Source organism: Trichosurus vulpecula, chromosome 2 (assembly GCF_011100635.1).
Source record: "Trichosurus vulpecula isolate mTriVul1 chromosome 2, mTriVul1.pri, whole genome shotgun sequence".
Classification (NCBI taxonomy): Eukaryota; Metazoa; Chordata; class Mammalia; order Diprotodontia; family Phalangeridae; genus Trichosurus; species Trichosurus vulpecula.
Window position 1 is genome coordinate 62,512,451 of NC_050574.1, and position 13,401 is coordinate 62,525,851.

Here is a 13,401-nt window from a genome sequence, read left to right on the forward strand (position 1 = left end):
AGGTGGGTGCTATTATTTACTGTTACCTTTACTTATAATGAAGACTGAGGGGAAGTCATCACATAACTAATGCATTTTTGAGGGTGATTTTAACTAAGATGTATTTGGTTTATGCATTTTTCAGGAGTACAAGTACATTTGGAGTACCTTGAAGAACAGGCCCTACTTTAGTACAAAGTACCTTTTTATTTGAATGCTCTGCCTTCTCCGCCTACCCATTCTGCCCCGCCCAGTTCACACCCTACAGGTTAGAAGAATCCACCGTTAGTGATCTGATTATTCAGAGTACCAAAGACTGAACAGAAAGCTCTGCTTCTCAGACAACCATCCAGGACTGGTTGACTAGTTTCAACACCTCCAGAGCCAACTTAGGTCTGAGACCTGAAAAGATCCTAGAAAAGTGAGACTTGCAGGAGAGCTTGAAAGCATGAGATGCCTGAAGCTTCTGCTTTTCCTGATACACTGGAGAGTCACAGGAGCTGTTCCAGGTAATACGGTAGATGGATAGTGATCTTTACCTTGTACAATTCATTGCCTCTCGCTCTCGGGGGAGATCTGCCTTTCCAGGCTGCTTTCCAAAAAAAAAAAAAAAAAAAAAAAGGAGTACTTAAGGATACTGGAGCTGATGTTAAATTTAGAAAGAGGCAGAGTTCCCAAGTCAAAAAAGCTGGGAAGAGGAATATTGTGTTTGGAAATTGTGCTTCCTCAAAAATCCTCCTCTGATGCCTCATTGTGGCATGAAGGTGATCCTGGATCCTCCAAAGCTGTTGCAGTGAAAGATGAGTCCTGGCAGGCCTACTCATGCAGGGAAAGCTTCTAGTTGTCTTAAAAACCAGTTGGGCTGACTTCAAAGAAGTCATCACCTGGCTAGCAGCTAATGAATGTTTGGGGGGTTTTTGACCATGTCAACTCAGGAAATCATGTGCTGGGGTAAGAAGGGAATATGGTTTATATCAATGGAATATACATTGAGGAAATATCTAGAACTGATGGGTCACAGAGCCTAGAGAGAAAAGAAAGGTTGGTTGGTGGTGGTCTGTTGATCTGGAGACTGGAGAGCAAGGAGACAGCTAGCTATGAGTGAAAAGCAATGAACATAACCCAGATCTTTGTTACTGAGAACAGAAAGGGATGGGAGGTTGTGAGTTAAGCTGCCACCAGGTTAAAAGAGCCAGAATGTAAGTGGGGAATGTGTTCTGTTCAGCTGCAGAAGGCAATAGGAAAGGTTGTTTGTGAAGCTTTATGACTTTGAACCTGATTCATAGGTTAATTCAAGGGGTCAAGGGTTCTCTGAGTATGATCCACAGATTCATCTACCCGTTCCCAGGAATCTCTGAGGCCCTTTCAGGAGGACTGCAAAGATAAAAGTATTTTCATAATAATTCTAAGATGTTATTTGCCTATTAAAAAACTTCTCCCTTTTCCAACTACATATTTGTGTGAGGCGAGATTTTCATATGCTTCAACTAAAACCACATATTACAACAGATTGAATACAGAAACAAACAGGAAAATCCAGCTGTCTTCCACTAAGCCAGACATTAAAGAGATGTGCAAAAATATGTAAAATGATGTCACTCTTCTCTAATTTTTTTTTGTTTCAGGAAATATGATTATTTTACATTAAATGTATGTTCTTTATACTAACATGTAATAGATTAATGAATTATGAATTTTAAATGAATTTTTTAAATATAAATTTTAAATAAATTTCAAAATTCATTTAAATGAATTAATAAATCTTTTTAAATTTATCCATTTACATTTCTAATACAGTAAATTTCAATAGATATAATCCACCTCAACAAAAGCCCTTTGGGGTCCTTAATAAATTTTCAGAGTGTATAGTAGGGGTCCTGAAACCAAAAAGTTGAAGTATTGCTGTCAGAGAGTATTAGAACTGGAAGTATCCTTTGAGACCATCTAGTCCAGGGTTTCTTAACCTGTTTTGTGTCATGAATTCCTTTGGTGACATTCTGAAGCATCTGGGTCCCTTCTCAGAATCCTGTATTTTAATGAATAAAATAAAATACCTAGAATTTCAAAGGAAATTAATTTTATTGAAATATAGTTATTAAAATATTTTTTAAAAAGCCAACAAGTTCCCAGACCCCAGATTAAGAACCCCTGATTTAGTCTAATCCTCTTATTTTATTTTATTTTTATTTGTTATCTTTTGTTTTTATATCCCCTACATTTTCCAATATATACCTTTCACTGCCAAGGAGCCATCTTTTCTAACAAAAAAAATAATATCGAGAGAAAAAAAAAAGAGGAAAAAGATCTAGAGGAAAAAACAGTTCAGCTAAACTAACCAACACATCAAACAAATCTGACATTATGATAAGAGCTAATAGCATCTATATAGTGCTTTAAGGTTTGAAAAGTGCTTTATCAATATTATTTCATTTGATCTTGACAACGCCGGGAAGGAGGTGCTATTATTATCCCATTTGTAGTATTGTTCAGTCATGTCCATCTCTTTGCGATCCCATGGATCATAGCACACCAGTGCTGTCCATGGGGTTTTCATGGCAAAGATAGTAGAGTGGTTTGCCATTTCCTTCTACAGTGGATTCAGACAAACAGAGGTTAAGTGACTTGCCAACGGTCACACAGGTAGTAAGTATTAAAGTCCAGATTAGAGCTCAGGTCTTCCTGAGGCCAGGCCCAGTGCGCTCTCCATTGAGCCACCTGGCTGCCTCCCAGATGATCCCAGAAGTCTTTTCAAAAAGTGAACATAGTGGGATTTCCCTTGTGGCTAATGACCAAAACTAGAGCAGAATCCGTCATTATCTCTTCATATGACTGAGAGTTGATTTGTATAAAAACAGAACTTGGGAGTGAAAAAAGGAACCAGAATAGACTTTCTAGCTACTAGTGAGCCCCTTTCCAAAGTGTAGTTCCCGCTCATCTGCCTTCAGGGGGTGCGAGGGGAAAGGAGGCTGATCAGAGAAGATGATGACATCAGGAAAGGTCCTCCACTGCGGTTGGGGCCTGCCCAGGCTCAGCAGAGCAGAATTAAAGCTACTGAAGGAAAAAATGGATCATTGCTCTCTTCTCAATTCTGCTCCTTCGTTATTGTTCAGTCATGCCTGACTCTTTGTGACCCCGTTTGGTGAGGACACTGGAATGAATTGCCCTTTTCTTCTCCAGCTCATTTTATTGACGAGGAAACTGAGGCGAACGGTGAAGTGACTTGTCCAGGGGTCACACGGCTAGTAAGTGTCTGAGGCTGGATTTGAACTCAGGTCTTCCAGACTCTAGGCCCAGTACTCTATGCTCTGCCCCTACCTAGCTGACCAGATCATTGCTGTCTTCTCATTCATTCAGCTCCTACACATCACTAAAAAGTCAGTCCCTAGGAAAATGTGTGGTCTTTGGTTCAGATTATTCTCCAAATCCTTGTTTTCCTTAGAGATACACTGCCCCCTTGTGTTTCTCTGGCACCTTTGCAGTATGGGTAGGGCCATGTGAAGAAGACATTGACCAATTGAGAGGTTAGGGCTTGGAAGGACCTTGCTTCCTGTCTTCCCAGGCTTCTTACAGTTCATTCCCCTCCACACACTCCATGGTAAAGCTACACTGACCTTCTTGCTAGTCCTTGCACACAAAACTCCAGCTCTGCCTCTTCTCTGGCTGTCCGGTGCCTGGAATGCTTTCTCTTCTCACTTCTACCTTCTGATTTTCTTCAAGATTCAGATCAAATCCCAAGTTAGACCAACACCTTTCCTAGACCCTCCCTCTCTTCCTCCTTCCGCCTACTGCTTGTGGCTTCCCTGGAGATTACCTTGCATCCTTCCATTTTCTCTTTAGATTGATAGATAGATCTATATAGATATCTAGTAAATGTTATTGTGGTAAGCACTATGATATCGTTGTTATTCAGTTGTTTTCAGTCAGGTCTGGCTCCCCACGACCCCATTTGGGGTTCTCTTGGCAAAGATCCTGGAACGGTTTGCCATTTACTTCTCCAGCTCATTTGACAGATGAGGATACTGAGGCAAACAGGGTGAAGTGATTTTCCTAGGGTCAACCAGCTAGTGCCTGGGGCCAGAATTAAACTCAGGAAGATGAGTCTTCCTGATCATCCACTGTGCCACCTAGTTCCCCCTGGATAGATAGATTTAGAGATATAGAAGATCTATTGATCTATCTATATGCCGGTAATATATGTGGATAGAAAGGTATTATATATATTTACATATATGTGTATATATATATATATAAAATGTGTATATAATATGTATATAATACAGGCCTGCACAAGAGGCCCACCAAAGGATTTCGTAGAGGTTATAACTACGGCTCAGGTCTCAAGGCTATTCTCAGACAAAGCTAATAGGGCTCACTGGCCCTTAAGAAGAAGCAATTAAGAGGTCTAATACCCTGGGCAGGCCTGCACAACATACCAGCAGGCTACCGACAGGCAGTATGTTGTGATGGCCTGATATAATATATATACATATATATGTGTATATGTATATATGTATATGAATATATATCTATAAAAAGAGATTTTTGTGTTGAATGGATGTATACATACATATACATATACACATACACATACACATACATATACATATACATATACATATACATATATTTATATTACATAGTTGTTTGCATTTTCCTCCCCCATTAGAATATGAACGTGGTTTTTGCCTTTTTTTGTGTCCCTAGCTCTTACTTAGCATGGTGCCTGGTACCTAGTAAGCACTTAATAAATGTTTGTTGATTGACTGCTGAGCCCCAGAGGAGGGCCATGATTCACCCACAGTTACCCAGATAGTTGGTGTTGGAGCCCAAACTAGGTTCAAGTTTCATTATCTCAAAGTTCTTTCTACTGGGGATCCCAGTCAGCACCTCTCCTAGAACACCTCCCTCCAGTGGGGATAAGGGGACGTACGTGGTCACTTGAGGTACAATTTTGAAGTAGGTACAAATTCATGTAGTCACTCAGAAAAGTCAACTTGTTTTTAAGGTACCCAAAAATCATAGCTCATGAGTGTCCAACAGTGTTTATTTTTACTAGTGAACCTCTCACCTTATAGAGGTGGGTGGGAGTGATGTCTCATATCTCTTTTTTTAAACATGCTTGTTCTTTATAATTTTGCAATATTCACTCTTGATTTGTGTGTGGGGTTGTCTTTTTTCCATTTTCATTGTTGTAGTCATTGTGAATATTGTTTTCTTGGTTCTGCTTACTTCACTTTGCATCAGTTCATATAGACCTTTCTAGGCTTCTCTGTATTCATCACACACATTTCTTACACCACAGTAATATCCATTACATACATGTACCACAGTTTGTTTAGCTATTCCCCGTTTGATGGGCATGTACTTTGTTTCCAAATCTTTGCCATCATAAAACATGTTGCTATTAATATTTTGCTGTAGACAGGAGCTTTTTTTTTTATCAGTGGCCTCCTTGGAGTATGAACTTAGTAATGGACTCTCTGGATTAAAGGATATGGAGATTTTAGTCAGTTTATTTGAATAATCCAAAATGCTTTCCAAATAATTGTACTGATTCACAGCTCCAAGACAGGTTCTGAAAATTGTCCAGTGAAGTGTTTAAGGACCATTCAGTCAGTCAGCTCTCCTTAGAAGTACTTAGATTCACAAGACTTCAAAACAAAGTAGTTTCCATAGTGAAGGACTCAAAAAACATTCATTCCTGAGCCCATAGAGAGGTGAGAACTTTTGCTCTCTTGAGGGGGGAGGGGTCTCCACTACCCCTTAGGAAACTATAGCTACTGTGACTATCCTGGGTGGGACATCTGCAAAGGGGCAGAGCACTACCTCATTTTTCTTTTATTAGATACTCTCATTGGCACTCCACTGCTGCTACCCTCCATTCCCTGGCAGACATTGTGGTGCTTTTCACTGAAGTCACCATCCTTGGCTCTGCTGTGCTGTTTGCCACTATTTGGCTCTCCTCTGGCAGACTGTGCCAGTTATCTCCTCTTTAGGTACCAGCTCTTGAGTAGCTGGACCTCAGGTAGAGTTAGTTAATGCTGGAATCTCTCCTGATTATGTTAATAGCACTTTTTTCCTCTAGCTATAGGATACAAAAAGCTTCTGGCCTATTTAAACTTTCTGCTGTTTTATGCCTGGATCCCGCAATTTCCCCCACAAAGGAGCTCTTCATGTGGCAATGAAAATGCTGCTTCACAGATCACTCAAATTAGATCTGTTTTCTGTCTGGGTCCAATTCATGGACCCTTACCTTCTCTTTCCAATGTTTTCTCCCCAACTTAGATCATCACGAATTGTTTGGAGGTAGGAGAGATATTATGAAAGGAAAGAAGGGTAAGGAAGGGAAGCAGGAAAGAAAGAGAAAGGAAGAAAAAGGAAAAGACAACAGAAGGAAAGGAGATGAGGAGGAAGAGATAAAGAGAAAGGAGGAAAGGAGGCCCGGAAAGAAAGCAATGAAAAAGAAAGAAAGAAAGGAAAGAAAGAAAGGCAAGAAAGACTACAGAAAGAGAAGGAAAGAAGAAGAAAGAAAGAAAGAAAGAAAGAAGAAAGAAAGGAAAGGAAAGGAAAGGAAAGAGAAGAAAGAAAGAAAGAAAGAAAGAAAGAAAGGAAGGAAAGAAAGAGGGGTGGTTGTTTGTTTGTCCTTCTTTCTCTGGGAGAACTCATCCGGGAGGTGATGCCATGACATGCAAGTGAATTCACTTCTTGACTTTGCACAGTCCTCCCTCAAGGGGCTTATACTCTAATGAGGAAGACAATATGCAAATAAATATATATAAAGCAAGCTGTGTATAATTAAAAGAGGGAAAGTTCTGGAATTAAGAGGGATTGGTGAAAGCTTCCTGTAGAAGATGGAATTTTAGTTGGGACTTAAAGGAAGCCAGGGAGGTCAGGAATCAATGCTACTCTCACTTTTTTTTGGTAAAATATAGTTATTTTTCATTAAAATATGTTATTTACAGTAACGTGTAATGTTAATAGTAATGGATTTGCTGTTATTTTAATGAATTAAATGTCTGTAAATTTTGTTTTAATTTCTAATATGGCAAATATTGATAAAGATAATCCACATAGACAGAAGGAGAATTGCTGATCTAGTCAAGAACACAATGACTGAGTTATGCAAATCCCCCTGAGCTGAGAGATTTTCAAGAAGAAGAGATTGGGTAGACCTTCCAGCTTAGGTGTCAGTGGAAGCAACCTACTGTGACTGGGGCGGGGGGAGGGAGACAGAGAGACAGAGAGACAGCCGCTTGATATATATAGACTTGGGAGTCATCTGCAGAGGATGAGAGAGGGTATAGTTGCACAAAACGATCTCACTCTATCCTGTGTCTTCCAGCTCATTGCCCCCTCTGTCATTCCACTCTCTTATTTTTTAGGGCTGTTATGAGGATAAAATGAGATTATATTTGTAAAGCATTTAGCATAGTGCCTAGCGACATAATAGGCTGGCTATCATCATCATCATCGTCATCATCTCTCACTTATCTTCAATCTCTTCATGACTACTGTCTATTTTGCTATTGCCTACAAATATGTTCATGTTTCTTCTTATCCCTCCTCAAAGAAACCCTCACTTCACACATCCAACGGTCATTTTTTGTTATTGTTAAGTTGTTTTTCAGTTGTGTCCGACCCCCATTTGAGGTTTTCTTGGCAGATACTGAAGTGGTTTGCAGTTTCCTTCTCCAGCTCATGTTGTAGATGAGGAAACCCGGGCAGACGGGGTTAAGTGGCTTGCCCAGGGTCACACAGCTAGTATTTGAATTTAGGTCTTCCTGACTCCAAGGCCAGTGCTCTATCCACTGAGCCACCTACCTGCCCATACCAAGGATCATAGGATCACAGAATTTAGAGCTGTCAGGAACCTTGGAAATCCTCACGTTCATAGGATCCTAAGTTAAGCCCCTTCTCCCACCTTCATTTTACAGATAAAGAGATTGAGCCCAAGAGAGATTAATTAATTTGCAATAAATGCCAGATCTGGGATTCAAACCCACGTAACTCTGATTCAAAGTTTAGTTCTCTTGCAGTGATACCACAGATAATAAACTAGGAGGAGCCTTATGGACCCTTTCTAAGACTACATTCCATTACTTTGTATTTATCTTATACTTACAGATTTAGAAAACTTGGGATGAGGATTATTCTTGTGTTTACTTTGTATCACCATAGCTTTGCACACTGACTGGCTCAAAGTAAATGCTTAGTAAATGCTTGTTGGCTGATTGATTTCACTTTATTCTTCCCTACCTGCTTCATATTCCACCCAAACTTGCCTATTTGGTGTTTCCCGTTTATAACATTCTACACCCAACCTCCATGCATTGGCATACACCAGGGCTGTCCAACCTTAGGGCCTCATTAAAATAAAATAATTATTCGAGGGCCGTACCCAGAATAAAAAACACAGTACACTAATAGAAAGTGGGGGAACACGTGTCATCAATACAACAGATGAAGGCTCAAAGCACGGAAGCAAACACAAAACAACAAAGCGACAACACAACAGCATAAAGGTAGGTGCATACTGACTAGTCTGCATCGTACAGACGGAACACAACCCACAGATCAATTAAAAATTCCATGCGATATGTTCTGTCTGTAATACTGCTTAAAAACACCAAAGAAAATTAACATTAATGAGATTATTTATTAGTGATGGAAGTTAAAAATCTAATACACATACCATGCAAATTATTATTTTATTTTTTCGCTCATGAAAATTGAAATCCACAGGCGGGCCGCATAAAATGGCACTGTGGGCCGCATGCAGCCCACAGGCCGTATTTTGGACAGCGGTGGCAGAGACTATCCCCTATGTACCTCATCCCCCTGCCAGGACCTCCAGAGACCAAATCTCCTCAGCCACTCAGCTTTGGAATTTCTGCTCTGAGGTTGTACAGTCTTGGTTGAAATGTCAGAGCACAAACTCACCCAGCCCATCATATCTAACGGGTTCCAGATGGCCAACTCTGCCTGACCCGAGCTACGTCATCTGCCCTGTGGCAGGCATACACATCCCCTTGCCACCTCTTACTCTGAGTATAGTAAGCAAATCAACGTTACTATTGCTTCTGGAAAGAGCATTATCGTCAGCCTGCCCTACAGCCCCACTCACCATCCCTGTGACTTCCCAGACCACAACACCCACCTCTGGCCACCTAGGTGCATTGTCTCCTACTGTTAGGATATAAACCCCCAAAGAACAAAAGCTGTTTCTCTTTTGTATTTGAAGCCCCAGCACTTAACACAGTGCACGAGGCAAAGTAAACACAATAAATATTTTCTCATTGATTCAAGGGTTAAATGAACTATGTAAAAACGGGTATAGTGTTTATGTAGCATGTGAGGCGTACCTTTCACACCAACATACGGGGAGTCCTAGAGTAGCTATACCAAGTTCAAAGTACTTTATGGGTCCATTTTCACTCGAAAATCATAGCTCATGAGTCCCCACCCATGTGTTTACTTTTGAGAGGCAGCTAGGTAGCACAATAGATAGAATGCTAGACCTAGAATCTTGAAGGCCTGAGTTCAAATTCATCCTCAGATATGTATGAGCTATATGTATGAATTACTGGGCAAGTAACTTAACCTCTATCTGCCTCAGTTTTCTTATGTGTAAAATGAGGATAATAATAGCACCTACCTCACAGAATTGTTGAGAGGATTAAATAAGATATTTGTAAAGTGCTAATAAATATTTAACAACCGGCTCTCCAAAAAAAATTACACAACAACCTTTTAAATTTAATTGGCATTACTAACATTTTTCTCCATGATTTTCTCAAGTCCAGACAACCAACAAAACAATGAATAAATGCCTGATTTGTATGTTTACTGATTTCCAAGGTGTAACTTACGCTGAAAATTTAACAATCAGCTTTCAGCAGTCAAACCTTTATGTAGCTTTCTGATAATACAGACAATTCTCCCTTTATGTAAGTGGACAGGTCAGGAGACCTCTAGTAAAATGATGTTTACGTAATGAGAATTTGCTCCCAGACAGAGGGAAGAGAGGGAGGGAGGCAGGAAGAGGGCAACATTCATGGAGACAAAGGGCTGATACATGGTTCAAGGGGATGTGGGGACCAAGGACAGATGGAGGAAGACAAACATCTGGGGGTTGGGGGAGGGGCAGAGCAAAGCAAAGGTCTCTCTCAGTGGGAGGTCTCAAGCCAAGCCCCCATCCTGCTGCAGAGTTCTTCTGCTTTTACTTGGAAGGGTTTTTTTTTAAGAGGTGGGGGTGGGGAGGGGGAGGCTGGAGAGTGCCTAGTGGAGAGGCAGGGGCAGAGAGAGAACACAGTACTGTACAGTAAAGTTAACTTAGGTGTTTTCTTGGAATGGAGAATTCTTTACATAAGTTGAATTTGTGTACCGTGAATTTACATCAAGTGATAACTGTCTGCATGTGAGGGCTACATTAACCCCAGCGCGCACGTGCACACAGACAGAGACCCATTCATGCACAAGCATTCATTCATTCATGCACAAGCATTCATTCATTCATGGATTCACTCACACTCGGGCAAAGGAGGAGGACGGACCATTACAGATTGATTTTCTCTTCCACAGGTCAATTCTGGCACATCTCAGACCTGCACCTTGATCCAGAGTATAACGCCTCTAATGATCCGCTCCAAGTGTGTCCGTCAGCAGGTTCCCAGCCCGTGTCCAACGCAGGGGTGTGGGGGGATTATCTTTGTGACGCTCCCTGGATCCTCATCAACTCTTCCATCCATGCCATGAAGGCGATCTTGCCCAGCCCGGACTTCATTCTCTGGACTGGGTGAGAACCTCTTCCCTAACAGAAATGCTGAATTCACCATCTTAGTCTGGGGTCTTGGCCACACAGCCACAGTGTGTTATGTCTTCTTGTGCCTGTCTCGTATAACAGCCTCAATGACTCTCAGCTTCGATCCAATGCGGCACTCAATAAGTACCTCCCAATCAAGAAACATTTATTAACCACCTCCTATGTTCCAGGGACTGTACTGAGCGCTAGGGATATAAAAAAGAGGCCAAAGAAAGTCTTGCCCTCAAGGAGTTTACAATCTAATGGGGGAGACAACATGAAAACAAATAGATCCAAAGTCGTCTGTATGCAGGATCAATAGGAAATAATTCACAGAGGGAGGACACTGGAATTCAGAAGGCTTTCTGTAGGAAGTGGGATTTTAGCTGAGACGTAAAGGAAGCCAGGGAGGTCAGTAGTCAGAGCAGAGGAGGGAGGGCATTCACATGGGGCACAATCAGAGAAAACGCCAGGAGCTGAGAGATGGAGGGTCTCGTTTAAGGGACAGCCAGGAGGCCAGTGTCACTGGACTGAAGAGTAATTGTAGAGAACTAAGGTGTAAGAAGAATGGAAAGGTGAGAGGGGCCTAGGTTAGGAAGGTTTGGAATGCTGCTGTTCTTGCCGGGATTCAACAGGCCATTTTTAAAGCACTTACTGTGTCCACAGGACTGCATTTAGCTTTGGAGAAAATAAAGTAGTAATGTCGTAGCGATCGCAGCACAGAAAGCTATAGGACCTACATTTACATACAGAAATGAATAATATATAGGAGAGAAGGAAGGAAGGAAGGGAGGAAGGAAAGAAGGGAGGAAGGAAGGGAGGGAGGAAGGAAAGAAGGGAGGAAGGAAGGGAGGAAGGAAGGAAGGAAAGAAGGGAGGGAGAGAGGGAGGAAGGGAGAAAGGAAGGAAGGGAAAGAGGGAGGAATAGAAGGAAGGAAAGAAGGGAGGGAGAGAGGGAGGAAGGGAGAGAGGGAGGAAGGATAAAAGGAAAAGGAAAGATCTTGTGCCAGGCACTGTGCCAAACACTTCACCAATCTGACCTCATTCAGTCCTTACAACAACCCTGGAAGGTAGGTGTTATTATCATCTCCACTGTATAAATGAGGAAACTGAAACAGACAGAGGTTAAGTGACTTTCTCAATGTCACACAGGCAGTGACTATCTGTGGCTGGATTTGAAATCAGGTCTTCTTGACTCCAGGCCCAGCCAGAAGGCTTATAGTCCGCTGGGAGGATGGAATCAAACTGCACAAATAGCTCCATCTATGCTTGTGGCAGTGATGAGGGTTAGCCCTCAGATGTAATTGAAAGGTAGACATGGATGGGCAAGCAGAGTGGAATTGCCTAAAATGGGATGCCTTCGGAAAGGTGCTGGGTGAAGACAGGCCTTTTCTGCGATGAAAAAAATAAGGTTTTATTGCCCAACCAGAACTTGCCCATGGGCAGAGAGGTCTCATACTCCAGTCTTCGCTGGCTGTCCCTACAGGGTCCTGCTTAACTAACTAGGCTACACTGAGGTGTGTGATTCTTCTGAAAAAATTCTTGAATCTCTTATAGAGAAATGATCATTCTGGAAAATCTGCAAGCCCTCTGAGAAATCATAGGATTTAAAGCAAGAAGAGACTTTTGAGCTCACCTAGTCCACACGCCACCCCCTTATTTCACAGAGGAAGAAACAGACAGATCAATTAAATGATTTGCCCAGGGTCACACAGAGTCAGAATTCAAATCCATGTTTTTTGACCACAGATCTAGTGTTTCTGTCTCTAACCAGGGGTTCTTAACCTGGTACCTGTATACTTGATTTTTTTCCAAAAAATATTTTGACAGCCATATTTCAAAATAATTGGTTTCCTATGTGTTTTATTTTGTTATGGAAATATCCAAGGATTCATTGATAGGTACTGTTGCCTGTCACACTTAGCAACACCCAGAGACATTTTAAGAACCGGTCTTTATACATATTACATGTACATATACATATATACACATGCGTGTGTGTGTGTGCATTCAGCATAGCCGTAGAGTTCCTAAATTACCTCTGGCAATAGACAAAAGTTTTCCTAAGGCTTATATAGTTTCCAGTTACATCAGATGGGAAGGAAGGAGGTTTACATGTCAAAGGGAACAGAAAGGGAAAAATTACATCAACAAGTTGGTATAGGAGTCAGTTTAGCAAATGATTATCTTAAAATAGAGCCAGGATTCTTTTGCCTCTAACCAGTAAATCATCGTGAGTTGGAAGTTTCAGTTAAATTCTATACTACAAAGAAAGCCTCAGTTGGCTATGTAATTTTCCATACAAATAAAGTGGTCATGCCAGAGCCACATGGAAACAGAATTTTAAAACTCTCATGATAATTTCATGCATTTAAAAGCCTTATTCTAAGAAGAGGTCCGTAAGTTTCATCAGATTACTGCCAGAAGTCTTGTTCTATGATTCTGTGGGAGATATTTTAGTTTTGAAGTTGGTCAGGACCCCCAGAGACAATCTGTCTCAAACCCTTCATTCAGAAACTGAAGCCAGCTTATACAATGAGCCAAGTCTAGACCCCAGGGCTCCTGACCTGCACTCTCCCTCCAGGCTTCCACTGGACCTGGGTGATTTTTTCTGACAAGAGA

The 13,401-nt window shown here is 41.3% G+C and overlaps 1 protein-coding gene across 1 annotated transcript in view; it reads left to right on the forward strand.

Annotated features, from left to right (window-relative positions):
* Window positions 1–427: 427 nt before the first annotated feature.
* The window catches only part of SMPDL3B (sphingomyelin phosphodiesterase acid like 3B), a 29,647-nt gene continuing 16,673 nt past the window's right edge, over window positions 428–13,401 (forward strand). The window contains exons 1-2 of the mRNA XM_036743744.1: window positions 428–488; window positions 10,561–10,774. Coding sequence (XP_036599639.1) covers window positions 428–488; window positions 10,561–10,774 — 275 coding nt within the window. The remainder of the gene's footprint in view (window positions 489–10,560; window positions 10,775–13,401) is intronic.